The 16585-nt window shown below is 35.1% G+C and overlaps 1 protein-coding gene across 2 annotated transcripts in view; it reads left to right on the top strand.

Annotated features, from left to right (window-relative positions):
- The window catches only part of LOC122497567, a 422553-nt gene that overhangs the window by 363792 nt on the left and 42176 nt on the right, over nucleotides 1-16585 (top strand). For both annotated transcript variants that reach the window (XM_043604773.1, XM_043604781.1), the window contains exon 2: nucleotides 8436-8613. In XM_043604773.1, coding sequence (XP_043460708.1) covers nucleotides 8436-8613 — 178 coding nt within the window. The remainder of the gene's footprint in view (nucleotides 1-8435; nucleotides 8614-16585) is intronic.

Genomic DNA, 16585 nt, shown 5'->3' on the forward strand with positions numbered 1-16585 from the left:
ATAATAAATAAAAAAAATAGTTTAACAACAACAATAATAATAAAATAATATCCAAATATAAAAATTCAAAAATTAATATTTTTATATTATATCAAGAAAAAAAATATCTATACATTTTCGTTAAAAACAGGTTTTTCATTGTTCTCAATCATTTTTAACATTAATTTCTTGGTCTGAAAAAAATATTCATCTTTTGGACTTGGAAATTTTTCCTCATTAATTAAGCGGGTGATCCACTTTTTAAAAAAATGTCAAAAAAATTTATGTTAAAAACACGTTTTTCATTATTCTAAATTATTTTAAGCATTAATTTTTTGTTGCAAAAATTTTTTTAGACTTGGACTTAGAAATTTTTGCTAATGAAACTAGGAAGCCCAGGTAGGTCCTGGGTTGGACCTGGGTGGGTCAGCCCACATTCGAATTGCAATATCTCTTAGTGTTTAGCACCAACTTAAACGAAACTTAAAATCAGCGAACGAAATTAGAAATATATTTTACTAATGATAATTATATTGCAGTCTGTATCTGTTTAAATAAATAAATAAATTTTGCTGTTATATTAACTTTTGTAACAAATTACTTAAAAATTTGCAGTTTTTATCTAACTTCGCGATTATTACACTTGAGTAGTGAAATATGAAGATAATTTATAATTTTAACAATTCAGCATTTGTTTAAACAAAAAATTGTTGTTATTTATTAATTCTTAAGACAATAAAGCATCTAGACACTTGTAGTCTTTTAAAGTTTTGCAATTAACTAATCTGAGTATTTACTTATTGCAAAATTAGAAAAAACTGCTAGTTTCTAGGTTGATTGTGTAAAAAGTTAGTAAATAACAATTATTTGTTTAAACAATTGCTGAATTAATAAATTAATAAATTAACTTTATTTTATAGTATTTGTATAATTTTCTGATTTATGTCAAACAATAAATTGTTTAAACAAATATGATTATCAATTTTATAAATTTTATTTTATATAATTTATTAAATTTATAATTTATTAATTTATTTATATAAATTTTATTTTATATTAATTTTATAAATATTAATTGAGAATATTTATCAATTTTTACATGTTTTTCATGTATCAATTTTGACACTTTATTTTCCTAAAAATTTTTCTAAGTCATAACTGGATCTCCTAGCTAGTACCAAGTTAGGACCAGCCCAGGATATATAAAAAGGGGTTGCCAAGTTAGGTCCAAGCTAGGGCCAATAATCATTTTAGGCATAGCATGGTGATTTCTACACGGGACCTCATTTTTAATTATAAAAGAATAGCGGAATGAATTAATAGAAAATTGGCAATCAAATTCATACAGAAAATATTGGGATCAATTTATTGGTCGAAGGGTTAAGGGGGAGGTGTGGGGGAGAAGAATGAAAGAGTGTAAATAAACTGAATGAATGACATGTCAGGCGGGAAATATTAAATTCGTTGTTCCCTCTAATTAAACACGAGGTGGGTGCCTGTTCGGAAATGAAAGTTGTGGCCCGGTCACTATATACATATATATAGAAGTAGAGAAAGGAGGGGGTGAGGGGTGAAATGGAATCGTGGGTTTTATATTATAATTTATAACAGAATGCTGGATAAATTATTGTGTGGACAATCAAGTTCCACCAGTGCGATTCAGGGAGCGCAATTTGTTTTATGTTTATATCCGAGGAAATTTTATGTCTTATATGTACCCAGCCGGAATGGCACTTCCGTCAGCTTTGGTTGCTCCCCTGCGGAAATGCACGTTATTACAACAATTGTTTCGAGTTTTCGTTTAATATGTAATATTTATTTATAATATTTATATTTTTGTGTCATGAAGTTTCTTTTTATTTTTTTTTTAGAATATTTCTTGAATCGCGTTTGTTTTTTTAATGTAAATCGGTACTTTCATTTACCGATCGAGCACTTAGGCTTTTACTTAATCCCAATTACCGACCGAGTGCTCTGTTGGTAATAATCTGAATTTCTAAGGTAATTTTCAATTACCTCGATCGGTAAAACATTTTTTTTCCCTCCCTTTTTGATTAGCCAACGATTTTTTCCCCTTTTCAGGTCTCAAACTGAAATATAAAAAAACACTTTTCGTCATTAGAGTCAGCAAACCGCAGGAGAGAAGGGTTCTCGATAAAAGGTTGGTCGTCTCGGTCACGAACTGTTCATTGTATTTTCATTCGTTCCTAAAAAGACGGACACACTCCCCGCTTGAATGGGTTGAAAGTAAGTGGTAGAGTCGTGTTTTTTTTTTCTTTCTCTTTGAAAAAAAACCCCTCCACGGATTCAACAGTTTTCAATGGTTTAAGATAAAAAATTGACACCCTCACCATAGGTATTCCAAAGTTCCCCATTACTTTTTTATTCCGAACTGAATGCACGAGAGAAATGAAAAATCTTTTCAAAAAATCCTCTTTTTTTTGTTCAAAGGAAGATGGTGAAATTCTAATTTGTATTCGATTTACAATTTCCCTTTTAGAATAAATCTCTCTTTCTAATTTTCAAGAAGAGAAATTCGAGGAATTAAAAATAAATAAATTGAAAAATCATTTTTTTCCAAAGTTTCAATCTATTTTTCTTTCCGGTTTATCGTGATCTTATTATAAAGTAATTTTATAAAATGAATTACAGACGAGAAAACCGGTTGCTATAAACAGAAAATTCGTAGGTGGTTTGAGAGACGCGTCCGCTCTCCGCAATCAGGTCTTATTTTTTTTCAATTTGGATCTCAAAAAAAAGAAATTTTCTTCTTCAATTAAAAAAAAATCGGTAATTAGAGAAAAAGAGTACTATTTTTTAATTTAAAAAAAATAAAAATAATTAAATATGCAGAGATTGCAATCAATGGGAGTTGGGAGTCGAGCAAAAAAAAAAAAAAACAAGTGGAAAGGAAATCGAAGAATGAAAACTGATTGGTAATTCAATCTTTGCTCTGCTGGAAGATTAATTTCTCGAGCAGGTTGTATTCTGAACACGACCTTGAAAGACCCCCCCCCTAGCCCCTTTCCCCCCGCTCTCCCAACTTAACCCTTAGATTGATATTAAATGAACGGTTAGTCATGGTCGATAATTTTATTTTTATGACTTTCATCGCTTTTTTCTTTTTTCTTTTGCACCCTTTGGGAATTAAGTTCGAAAATGATTGTATCGCCATCACTGATTGTATATTTTTTTCTCTTTTTTTTTCTTCTGTGTTTGCAAACTATAACTCTAAAACCGACTCAACGGAGAATTATATCGGCAAATGTGTTAGTATCACTTAACCAGAAGATACGAGCTGACTGAGGGTAATACTAACAGTGAAATAATGCGACATCCGGCGACGCAACATAGTTCTTTTTTTTTTGAGAAAGGGAAAAAAACCAAGCGCGCAGAAAACCTATCTGTTTTAATTACCCCACGCTTCCGCTAGGGGCGCTCTCGTCCTCCCCTCCACTCTCTTTCTTTTTCTACGAAACAAAGAGGAAACGAGGAAGAAAATAATTAAATTAACCCCTGAATCGTAAAATATTCTTTTTTCTAACCACACTAGAGAGAGAAATTTACAAAAAAAAAAAAAAATACGCGAATGTGACAACATTTCATCGCGTTTTTTTGTAAATTTCTCTTGTTAATTTTGATAGTGATATTGATTTTTTTTTTTGCGAAAGAGAATTGAAACACAGGTGTGGATCAAAAAGGGGTGAATTCAACCCAATAAATAGCGTAGGGAGAAGGGTACTCACTCGTCTTTAATGTTCCTCCTGCTGCAGCCAAAAGTTGCTTCGTTAACGACCAATTAGAAAGTTTCTCGTTAAAGGGATATCGGATCGACGTATATATAGTGTGTAACGATTTTAGTCCATGTATTTTCTTCACTGATTCTAATTATAAGTAAGTCCTGCTTTATACATATGTAACTGAAATGAAACAATTTATTTTAGTATACCCGCACAGTTCTGATCGTAAATCAACTCGAGATTTATTAACCGGTTTCTTTGATTGAAGGTGTTGCTCTTCCTGCGGCAAAGAAAAAATATTTTTTTAAATTTTCAAACCATACTTTGAATAAATGAACCAAAATTCTTTTTCGAAGTAATAATTTTTTTTTGCCTTCATGACAACATTTTCATAATAGAATTACAGAATGTGTCACCTGGCGAGGCACGCAACTCCATGGTGCATATATAGCGTATTTGAATTATGTCGCGTTAGACACACACCGCGCGTTGTGAGAGAGACCCGGACTCGTTACGCTTAATTAGGCAAATTTTCAAACCGACGTCGCCATTTGTCACGATAAAGCCTTATGACATGAGCTGCAGCGCTTTTCTAAAACCCTATTTCACTTGTGTATGTGTGATATATATATATATGAGAGGACAAGACTGCGTGTGGCAGAGTTTATATTGTGTTACGGTATTAGACGGTATTACATCCATTGTTAGTCTGTCCCCTTTTATTTAATTCCAGTTGTCATTTGAGCGTTGCACAGTTAAACGAGTTCCTCGGGTTTACGCTGGCTTAGTTGCTCTTTTGACACTAAAACCAGAAATCCCGATAGAGAACTCTCTGTGTTCGACAAAACAGTGGGGCAAGTGTTGTGTGTGTGTTGCTGAATTAACGAAACAACTTGGAGAAAAACTAAAAGTCAGGGCTAGGGGCAATGGCTAAAATAGTTCTAGAACCTTAGAATTTTTAGATTTTAATCATGGTCCAACGCTAGCTATAGTCGTACCCAACGGGAAAACTATGTTTAAATCTCTGTAAATTCGTATATTGTGACCATGGTCATAATTAGGGACACCATGGACCTAATTTTGATTCGACATTTGAGTATCTTCCTTGTAGTTTTCCTTTGTAATAAACCTACATATTTCTGATACTTCCTTTTTGTATTAAACCTAATTAGCAATTATTTACGATTCCAAATTCCTCCGAATCCAGTACAACAAAAGTTTCCATTCGACTTGAATATAATTTCTCAAGTAGCTATACTTATTTTCTTGGCTCACTGTTCGAATCCGATAAGTCCAATTGGAACCGTGAAATCCAACGAAAATCGTGGACTTAAGGAATTAGCTTCCAATTCCAAGTGTGTTTGTCTGATCCTCCAGAGTACGTAAAGCTTTCTCTCCCTCTCTTGACCGATCCCCTTACGGAAAAAAAGCCACTCTCACCCACTGAGGAGGCAGTTCCTTTTTTTCTTCTTTTAACGCCATTCGACTTTATTTTTCTGGACGTTTTCATCCTCTTCTTTCTCCCATCACCATGAGGTATAGGAAAAAATTCTTCTGGTTAAAATGTTTTTTCTATGTGTGGATTTTATAGATTTGTGAATCCCACGGTTCTGGAATTGTATTTGTGGTAATGGGTACTGTGTGTGGATAGATGTGTGTTTACTGGTGTATCGAGTTTCGCGACGTGTCTCACTCTCTGGGCACTTCTTGGCTCGGTGCACCCTTTGCAATTGTAGTGTTTTGTCCGCGGAGGGGAGAGCACGTGTACTTTTGTGTGCGCCATTCCATTTTATAAGTATTTGTGATGGTGTAACTCTTTCTCTTGTTCCACACTCACTGATGATGTGTTGAGTTGTTGTTCTCTTTTTTTCCGCACACACTTCTTTGCTGCTGCTGCTGCCTCATTCCCCTTTTTGGAGAATGCACACCACTCATAAACCCGTCTAGCGACGATACAAACGTCTTCGTATCATTGACTGTGCTATGTCTCTTTCTTTCTCTTTTTCTCTTTCCCTCTGCTTTTCTCCTTCTCTTTCCCTCTCTTTTTCTCCTTCTCCTTTTCTCCCTCTTCTTCCCATTCTCCCTCATACGCAAACATATATGCCGGAATATTTTGCACCGAGATGCGAGAAATTGCATGAGATGTAAGCGCTGCGGAAAAGAGAGTGACGTATGGCTACATTCTTCTTTGTCGCATTCGGAAATGCCATTCTATCTTCCCGACTATATGACTTCATTGAATTTTGCCCTTCTGAATGGTACTCAAAACTCTGGGTGTATTTTCCACGAAGGGAAGTTTAAATTTTGATAAATTTGTCTTTATAGTTTCCGTTTGTAAGGATCCTGATTAGTTTTTGATGATGTGTTGGGTTTTTTATGTTGAGTATAAAAGACCCAGCGTGAAATAGAAAAAATGGCAAATTCTAGCTAAATATAGCCAAAGCTTTTCGCTAAAAATTTTGAGGGTTTTTATCTATTGGAATGGTTCAATAGATTTTGATCACAATTAAAATATAACAATTTCAAGGGATTCCCAAACAGTAAATAAAGTTTAATTCCAAGTTTCGTTAATCGGTATACCAATTGATCTGTTCCGAAAATCAAGGGGAGTATTTAAGAAGTTGTACGAAGACGAGGAACTCGATCGACAAATTCAGCACGTTCCTCCTCCTTAAGTGGAAGTTACCCCAGTGCGGTATGCCGTAAAGTTTTCGTATTGGTGGCGGGACTCGAAGGACTCGAAGAACTTTTCGATACCCTCATAGCCCTTTCTTCGTTATGGAAAGTTTTGTCCTCGTTGACTAAGGTGAAAATAAGTACCAGACTAATAATTTCCTTTTCTCCCCCTCACTATTTTTAGGGGATGAAATAATTTACTCCTTCTTCAAAGGGAAAAAAAATTTCCGACACCTTTCTACAAAAAAAATGTAGGTGTATTTTCTCCAGAAAAAAATTTCTCCAAGGAGTAAATCGCGGAGACTAAAAACAGAAGGGAGAGAGAGAGAGAGATTGGAGGTTTTGGAATTAAATAAAAATCACGCGAACTGGGTTTTCCTTCTTCGTGAAGAGAGAGAGACTCGAGGTGGAGTTCTTGTGTTCTGCATGCGGAATGAGACAGAGAGAGGGACGACGAAATTTTTGTTAGAGAAAGAGTTTTGTTCGATGGCAAGCCAAGAAAACGGAACGAAGACTGCATTTATTAAACTCGGGACGTGCTCTTCCCTAGGAACTATCCTTACGTACATGTGAAATACTGCAGTAGCGATATACCCTTTTTCTCTTTCGCCATTCCCTTTCCTTTTCTCAATTCTTATAGGAGTCGAAATTGAATACCTACGCGTGAATTCTATTTGGCTATCGTCCTTCCTCTCTCCCGGGCTCTCCAAAATCGAATCAGAAAACTGATTTATTATTCCTTCCAATCTAGATTACAAATCGTTTTAATATTCAGATCCACCTTCTGCTAATATTTTCCACAATTATTATCCACTTCACATTTGTTATAAAATACCGTGGAATCGAATGTCGAACAAACCGGAATTTAATTACGTTTGTTTCCAACCCAGTGGATGTGTCCTAAACACGTTATGAAATCTCCAGGATGAATGGAAGTATTCGGACCCTTAGCACGACGCTTAAGATGTTTTTGGCATTTCCTTGGGATATCCCAAAGTTTTACACAATTTTCCAATGTTATGTCCTTGTATGGTCACGCCATCACATCCTCGGAACGTTTTCAAAATGATATCCCACGATTTTTAGTGGTATTTCAAAATCCTAATCGTCCCTCGTTTAGAAGACGCGATAAATCTCACGTGTGCCCCGGAGGTGAAACGCATTTGCAAAGAATGGACCTGCAAATCCTGAGATCATTCTCGCGCCATACACAAACACTTCCATAGGGAAATTGGCTCTAAGTGCTTGGGAGTCGGCTCCTTTTAATTGGAACTTGGGAAGCCGACGAATTACCGAAAAATCATGGCTGCCAATTTGAAATTCTAATCAGTATGTATTCTACTTCTTCTTCTTTTCATTCTTGTTTCTCTTCAGCGAGGATAAATTGTTCCCTTCCGCGCAATATAGAATTCGATTCAAAGGCCTTATCGGATGAGACGCACGTATATGGCAAAGTCTCTCTCTTTTTTTGTGGAAAAAAGAAAGAGACTTGGAAAACAATTCATCAGCCTGAATGTGTGTGTGTGTGGTGTATAAAACTAAAAAGAGAATGAGGCAGGCGTGACTGATTCATTATGAGATTGTAATTAAGTTCTGACATTAGCATACACCAACCACCACCATCACTATTTTAAAAGTCGCGGAATTCTCAACTGGAACGACTTGACCCGCCCCTAGAATGCTTCCTATGCTAACTAGGTCGCCATCTTCAAGATCGTTCCGAAGGGCAAAAAGGCGTTTCTTTATTAAAAAAAAAACAGATACAACCCACTTTACAGGGGGGAGATTTATTTATTATTTTTACAAAAATTACTAAATTTTAGGTTTAATTAATAAAATTACCAAAACAGTAAATTAATTTTTTCAATCCTCCCTTTGTATTTTTTAAGGGGAGATTATGAAAGTGATTCGACGAATTGTGGAGTGAAGGGGGAGGTGATAAAAAATGACACTGGGCGCGAAGAGCGGTAATTCTTTGCCCTCCGATTAATAGTTCTGCCAATAAGATTAATCGTCAATGATTTTCTTTGTGGTTTTCAGCACGCTCGGGAGGAGGATGGAGGAGTTGGAGACGCTGGAGACCACGGAGTGCCCGGACTGCTCCGGGCCACCCCCTGAGTTCCGGCTGCCGCCACCCCCGCGGCCGCCCTTCCTCACCGAGGGTACTTTCTGTTCAGAGGCACCTCTCGCTGAACTCGAGGACTGCGTCGCCATTCCGGTAAGTTTCAAATTATCAAAAATTGTAAAATATTACTGAAAATTATCATCATGCGCGAAGTTAAGAAGAACCTAGTTTGCCCCTAATTGTCCTCCTTGAACTTACGTTCAAGGAGGACAATTAGGGGCAACTAGGTTCTTTACTTATTTATCCTGCTAGAGCAGGATAAATTAGGTTCGAAGACCTAAACGAGGTTCAAGGACCCCAACGTGGTTCAAAAACCCAAAATAGATCCAAAATAGTTTCAAAAATCCAAACAAGGGTCAAATTCTAAAAATTGGAGAAACTTTTCAAGGGGCTAGGGTCGAAAAAACTGTGGGCAAAATGGATGTATTTTCAGCCTGGCAGATCTTAATAGATAAAGTAGATCCAATGTCACTAACAAGCTTTTTGCATTTCGTTAAAGTTCCCTAGCTTCTGAAGCTGAAATTCATTAAATCTCATCGCTCCTCGTTTGTTAAATACTACACGTGTCGAATTCACAAGGATTATTAGCACAAAAGGGGGAATCATCTTCAAAGGACGAAAGGACATATTGTACGAAAGGACATATTTTTGCAATTTGAATCCCTTTTGTTTTTTTCCTCTTCTTCCTTTTCCAGATAAATGACCTTATGCGACTAGATGATCGATTCTAGTTTACGAGTCGCAAGAGAAGGGGTGGGGGGGAGGCAAAAAGGGATATATAAGAGAGGAATTTCCCGTGGGCATTCTTTGTGAATTCACCTGCAGTGAATTCATCACACCATTGGGAGTTTATATCTGCGCAGGTGGATTATGTAAGCCGTTACCTAATTATTCCCTGGACAATCCTGAGGGAGTAACACACTAATAAAGTACTTGTGCATCAGGTATTATGTTACATCATTGATTACAAGTCTTTAGTACATTGGAGAACCTCACTGATGATGATGATGATAATAATAGGGTCTCTATTTTAAATATTTTAATATCTTTTTTTGTTTATGAAATAATTTCATAGAGAAAATTTGAAATAGAGAAAGGTAATGGCGAGAAATAACTCTTTCGTCTTCTCTCTTATATATTAAAGAGCGTCGACCGTATATACTTGAAATCGATAACTTGCCGGAAGGAGCTGCAAAAGCGTGTGCAGCCTTGTTCTACACGAGGAGCAAACGGAGATCCATAGGAAATTACGTCGAGAATTAATGATTTTGAGTTCTCGATATCGAAGAACGGGCTTATACACGAAAGAGGGAGAGAGAGAGAGAGGATATATATCGATGTGAACGTTGGGAAAACCGGCTCCTTTAAATTAATAGGCGTCGAATGAATCCACCCCGACGATCACTTAACGGGGCGACATGTACTCTACAATAGACACCGCGCGCGATCCCTGCATTATTATTCAATGAAAGGATTCTCTCTTTCATTCTTTCTTCTTTTTTTTTCTTCAGTATCAAGACCGGTTTATCAAAAGCGGACGTCCATTATAATATTCGTCGATAGGCCTATGATAAGAGGGAAATAATGATTCAGGAAACTGTCTTCAATAACGGTTCGCTACATAGATTGGAAAAGTTTTTTGTTACTGCGCCGCGCTTGATTGAAAATTTCCTACGAACACGTTTTTATGTGTATAACTAGTGGAAGGACGAGATGAACTTTTTTTTTCTTTGCTCTTGTTCTTGGAAACGATAGTGTTGGATAATTCATTAGCTAACGTTGAATAAGCTAACGTTGACTATCATGATTTTTACCTTGACCTTAGTTTCATAGTAGTGTGAAACAAATTTTGAATCAATTTTGCTAAATTTTGCCATTGCTTGGAACATACTTTTACTTTGCCTAACTTCGAACCTATTTTTAGCCTATTTAACATATTTTTTTGTTCTATAATCATTTTAACTTTATCTTTCTTCTATTTTAATCAAAATTTGACCTTAGTTTGAACCTATTTTAACGTCAATTTGAAACCACTTTGGCCCAAGTTTGAAACCACTTTGGCCCAAGTTTGAACCTACTTTGACCCAACTTTGTACCTACTGTGACCTAACTTTGAACCCCTTTGAAACCAACTTTCAATCTACTATGACCAATTTTAATCCTATTTAAAACCTATTTTTCAAATTTTGACTCCCTACTTTTGAACTTAATTAATTTTTACTTTGCCCAAGTTTGAACCTACTTTGACCCAACTTCGAACCTACTGTGACCTAACTTTGAACCCCTTTGGACCTAACTTTAAATATAATTTAACTAATTCTAATTCTACTTAAAACCTATTTTTTCAAATTGGGACTCTACTTTTGATCGTAATTAATTTTTACTTTGCCCAACTTTGAACCTACTCGGACCAAACTTTGTATCTACTTTGGTCCATATTTGAACTTACTGTGACCTAATTTTCAATTCATTTTGACCCAACTTTGAATCTACTTTAACCAATTTTAGTCCTATTTGAAACCTACTTTGCCCAACTTTGACCTAATTTTGAATCTATTTTGCCCTCGATTTTGCCCAATTTTAATAGTACCTATTAAATCAGTCCTACTGAACCTACTTAACCTACTTTTCCAAATTATTCCAATTAGTAGGTTCCCTACTTTGAACCTAATTAATTCTTACTTTCACCTAATTTAAAATCCACTTTTGCCCAATTTTGAGACCCAATTTGGAACATAATTTGGTTAAAATTTGATCAAAGTTTGAACCTATTTTGACTCTGAACCTCATTTATTCATAAATTTTAACATAATTTAAAATAGGTTTAATTTAACCTAAAAAATACCTTTTTTTTATCGTCTGGATGTGTAAATAAATTTGCCTGTAAAACGTGGAAATATTCTCGGAATTTCTCAATCAAAAGCTTTTCGCAATCCATTTTCAATGAGAGTATTTACATTTTCCAACGAGGTGTCTCGAGTCCTGTTTGGTTATATCAACTTGAAAGGCGCGTGAAGCGGAAATGCTCGATCGAATTTTTGTGTCCGGGAGACAAAAGTGGACGCATCGTGCGAGCTTACGTTGAAATTGATCCGCCGCCTAAGTGAAAAGCAGAGAGAGAGAGAGAGAGAGTGAGTGAACGAAAAAAAAGGGGAAAGTTGATAAAATAAAAATGGTGGCGCGAGCGAGACTTAAAGGGGAAAGGAAGCAAAAGGGTTGCTAAAGACAGATAGAAACTGACAGTATTATACAGTAATAACTCGAAATAAGACAGCAATAACGCGTCAGCGGCGGTGGAAAGCGGAGAAAAATTGAATATTATTTCAGACACTTTTTCCTTTCTCTGTTTCTAAAAAATGTTATAAATATATTTATTTCTTTTTTTTTTAATACCAAGAGGAGAGTGACTTTGAAAAACTTATCTTTTGCCATTCATCGCGTTAAATTTTATTGAAATAACTCGACACTGACAAGTTTGTTTATACCACTGGAGATAAATTTCTTTTATTTCTTGTATATTTTTTTATTCTCTCTCTCTCTCTCTCTCTCTCTCTCTCCCTTTCTTTTTTTCTGTCTTTTTTTTCCCTCTTAATAAAGATGTTCAGAAAATTTCTCTCTTTAGTATCGGATAAATTTCATTTAAAGTAACGTTAATGAAAAAAACATCTTTAGTATTTTAATTCAAAGATTTTTTCTTCATTAAGCACGGACACGAACCATTGACGATGGTAAATGTCGGTAACAGGAATCTTTTATTACAATTTTCAGAGAAAAAATCTTCCATCATTTTTAATTCAAAGATTCTTCTTTCTCCATTTAGCACGGACGCGAACCATTGACGATGGTAAATGTCGGTAATAGAAATCTTTTCTTTTCCCTGAACCGCCACAGGCAGAATGCTAAGTTTTACGTCTAATTAATTTGAAATTCTTGCAAAAATTCTCTAGTTGGCAGTTTAATAACGAGGGGGAAATTTATTTTCCCTTTCTCTGAATTATTTATTTTTTCTTAAATTTTTTTTTTACTTAAGAGTCGATATAGATACGTAAGAGTTCAACAAGCGACGACAGATTTTGTTACAGTGCGGGGCTTTTCTCGCATAATTCCCCGGAACGGGAGCAAAAAAAAAGAAAAAAAGGGTTATTCTCTCGCCTAAAGTGACATCATTTCTCTAATGACTTCTTTTTTTTTCCTCCAACATTATTCTCTTCCGCTTGTCCGTCGTCGGTATTGGACCACCTCGGAAGTGTAATTTCTTTCTTAAATTTCTATTAATAGGAAACATGTGTTCGTCGTTGTTTCTTCACTAATTATCTGTTATTTATTTTTATTTATCTTTTTTGTTTATTTTATTCATTTTTTTTAAATTATTAATTTTATTTAAAATTATTTATTTTATTTAAAATTATTTATTTTATTTAAAATTATTTATTTTATTTATAATTAAGACTAGTGATAAAGTCAGAATTCAGAAAATATTTTTTGTCGCAAAAAAAAAATATATTCCCTTTCATGATTTAAATTTCATAAAACGATAAGTCAGGAATAATTATTTAGATAAGGGGACATTAAGGCATTAAGGGGGGGTAGGAGAATAGGAAAATGAAGAGGGGTAAGAGGGAGGGGGAAAGTAGAATATGGAATGTTAAAGGATGAAACGAGAGAGAGTGAAGAAAGGGGTGAGATGAATCTTATTAAAACGATTCGCAAATTGCCCAAGTTCAAACTCTTCAAACTTATTCTCTCTCTACCCCCCTCTACCCCCTTCCCCTCTCTCCATTTCTATTCGCCATTTTCTTTCACTGCTCTTTCTGGCAAATTCCCTTCATTTTCCTCTCTTTCCTTTTTTTTGCATTTATACATCTCTGCCATTTTTGTGTGTGTGTTTTTTTTCTGTTAGCATAGTTATAACGATTTCCAAATATCCCAGGGGGAATAAAAATAAAGCAATTTTTAATTTCACACTAAATTTTATATTTTTTTTTAATTAAAAAATATTGGTTTTCAATTAGGGGGAAAATTTTTTTTCATGTTTTATATTAAAATTCTCTGTATCAAAATTTTGTTTATAATCCTGTGTAATAATGTAAACTCTTGTATTTTATTTGAAAAATGATAAATAATTTTTTGAATTGGTGATAAAATGTTGTTTTAAGAGGGAATAAAATTGGTTGTTGATATTATCATTATTATTTTTATATTATTTATTTTTCTGTTTTTAGAACCTTAATTTTTATATAAAACAAAGTTTTTTTTATATATAACCAAATGCCACGAAAATACCAAAGTGTTATTTTTATATTATTATTATTTTTATTAATATTATTTTTATTATTCAAATTTTCATTTTAACTATATTTATTTATTTATAGAATTTACGGGCTTAGTAAAAATGACCATTATTTTATCATCGTTATTATTTTTATTATTATTATTATCATCAGTAGAGAGTATATAGTTAATTAGTAAAGGGAAATTTAGTAAAATAAAAATGATAATGCGAAGGAAATTTCATTTATTTTCTGCCATTAAGAATTTTATTGCAGTAAATTCAGATATATATATATAAAGTAAAATCTCAAGTTGGATGGTATTAAGACCTCTCTCTCTCTCTCTCTCTCTCTCTCTCTCTCTCTCTCTCTCTCTCTCTCTCTCTCTCTCTCTCTCACTTCTTCTCTCCATATAATCAGAAGCCAAGAGGAGATTGGTAATTAAAAAGCTTGGATTAATATAGTCTGCACGTAAGTAGTCTCCTGGAGTTTATTAGACAGTCTCCCGAGTTATATACACTGTTTATTAACCTTTCCCAGCATCTCCTTTAATACACATCCCTGTATATTTTCCCTCTCTGTCTCTTTCTCTCTCACAAGCGGTGAAGTTATTGCCAACGTTCGGACACAAACCTCTTATACTTATACAGTATTTAAGTGCTCCTCTCGAGACGATTGTAAGCTATACATTTGACATAATATTTTAGGAAAAAAATTCAATAGCAAACAGTTTTTTTTCCTATTTTGCAATTTTTCCACTTGATATATAACTGAGGGCTCGGAACGAAGAACCGACGCTTCGCAATATTCTGTGCGTTTACAAGCGTCGGTTCTTCGATCCGAGCCCTCAACTATTTGTGATTTTTTAAAAATACCTTCCGTTCCTCTCACGAATTGTTAATTTTGAAGAAATAAACAGAATTTTATAGTGAAGAAATTTATCTACAGAATAATAATTTCCACCCTCGAAGGACAAAATTTTTTTGTAAATTTCTCCGTATGTGTGTATGGTTATTTTCCCCTCTCTTTTCATACTTCGAAAAATGAAGAACGCGAACGCAAAGACGACCGACGAACTTCATGCAAAACTTTAGATTAACTTGGCGGTATAATGCGCGACGAGAACGGGCAATTGAACAAGTTTTGAATTTGAGTTATAGTTGCGCAGGAGTGGGGGGTGGGGAAAGGAGAAATACTAAGAGTGGGGGGTACAGTTGCCCGTTGGCTATTCCGCCACTATATATACGCGAGTAGAAAAAGGATGAGAAAGACGCGTGAATATTATTCCGCACAGTTCTTGAGATGGGGAAAAAAGAATTGATATAAAAAACTAAAAAGAAGATAAGAAAAAAGAAGCTAAGCAATGATACATTTTTTTTTGCCGTCTCAAGAGAAAGTCTCTTTATTACGCCTGGGAATCCGCTTTGTTTCCAACGAGCATCCCTCGGGAGAGGCAAATATTCACATATATATAAGAAGTGCACTCGAGTCAAAAAATTATTTTTCCCAAAAAAACTATTTTCGAAACAGAAATTAAAAATAATTTTCCTCTTTGAATTTCTTTTCTCAAAGTAGTAGTAATTAAAGAAAAATTTTGTTTGACTAATTTAAATGATTAATTAAAAATGATACAGGTAAATAAAAATAATTGTCATAATTAAGAGGAACTGATCACTCCAGGTTACGTTGGCTAAATTAGTGGAAGAGGGTGAAGGGGAAAGGGGAGGGGGGGGGGGGGATTTTGAAAATTCTACGCGAATCCAATTACGTGTTTTCCTATAGTCGTCGTTCCAGCTTAAATCCCCTTGAGGTAAAGGGAAAAGGGAATGAAAGGGAAGAGTGTTAGTAGGGAGGGGGGGACACAGAGAGAAGATAAGAGTCGAGGGTAGGGGTGGTTGGAGGGGGTAAAATTCAGTTAATTAAGCTGGGCTCGTTTCGAACAACGCCGCGAAACGCGCGTCGTTATAAATACACTTCGAGCCTCGTCGACGTGGCAAATCGATGCTCCACCAAGCGGACGAGACTGATGTTTTTTTATCCCCATCCCCTTCCCCCGGACCTTCTTCTCTTTCATGTTAGGTTACCGGTATATGAGATTCATTAAATTCACGTTAAGTGTAAAATAATTTTTCTATTATTGTCTTAAATTTTTCCCTCTCTCTCTCTCTCTCTCTCTTCCACGATTTAGGTGGGTGAGAGAGGGAGGGAGTATTTCTACGTATGTTTCATCGCAAAAGCCAACGGCATTGCGTTTGCGGAAAACGAATAAATCATACACTCACTGTAGCACACACGTCGATGCTGCTGCGGGGGTTTCAGGCCGGTGGTTATCGCTCTACATAAATCTGTCGCGCTAATCTGCCGCTTGGCGTTCACCCTTTCTCTCTCTGCATATGCAGAGTTATATTGCCACTTGGACCAATTGGTCTTAGTGTTGGAAAAATCGAGAAAATTGCAAAAAATTATATTTTTATAATTTCTCTACTTGTTTGGTGAAATTATTTGTTCTTTCTTCCGTTCCTGTAATCCCTCTCTGATGAGGATTATTTTCCACTTTGAATTTTTGAAATCTCCCCATAAATAAGAAAATGCGACACTGTTTTCTACTCCTTAAGGGACAAAAAATACACCACCACCAATCCCAGAAGTTTCGTTTTGGCCATTCGTTTTTTGTCTAATGAAGTTGAAAGGAGTGAATCTTTCCCATTCCCGAATAAAGATTACTGAAAGGAAAACGGTTTTAGAAGAGGTAAAGAATTTGGAATGAGGGAAAATTAAGGATTTACTGATTGGAG

The sequence above is a fragment of the Leptopilina heterotoma genome, unplaced genomic scaffold, assembly GCF_015476425.1.
Source record: "Leptopilina heterotoma isolate Lh14 unplaced genomic scaffold, ASM1547642v1 Lhet_1, whole genome shotgun sequence".
NCBI classification, from domain to species: Eukaryota; Metazoa; Arthropoda; class Insecta; order Hymenoptera; family Figitidae; genus Leptopilina; species Leptopilina heterotoma.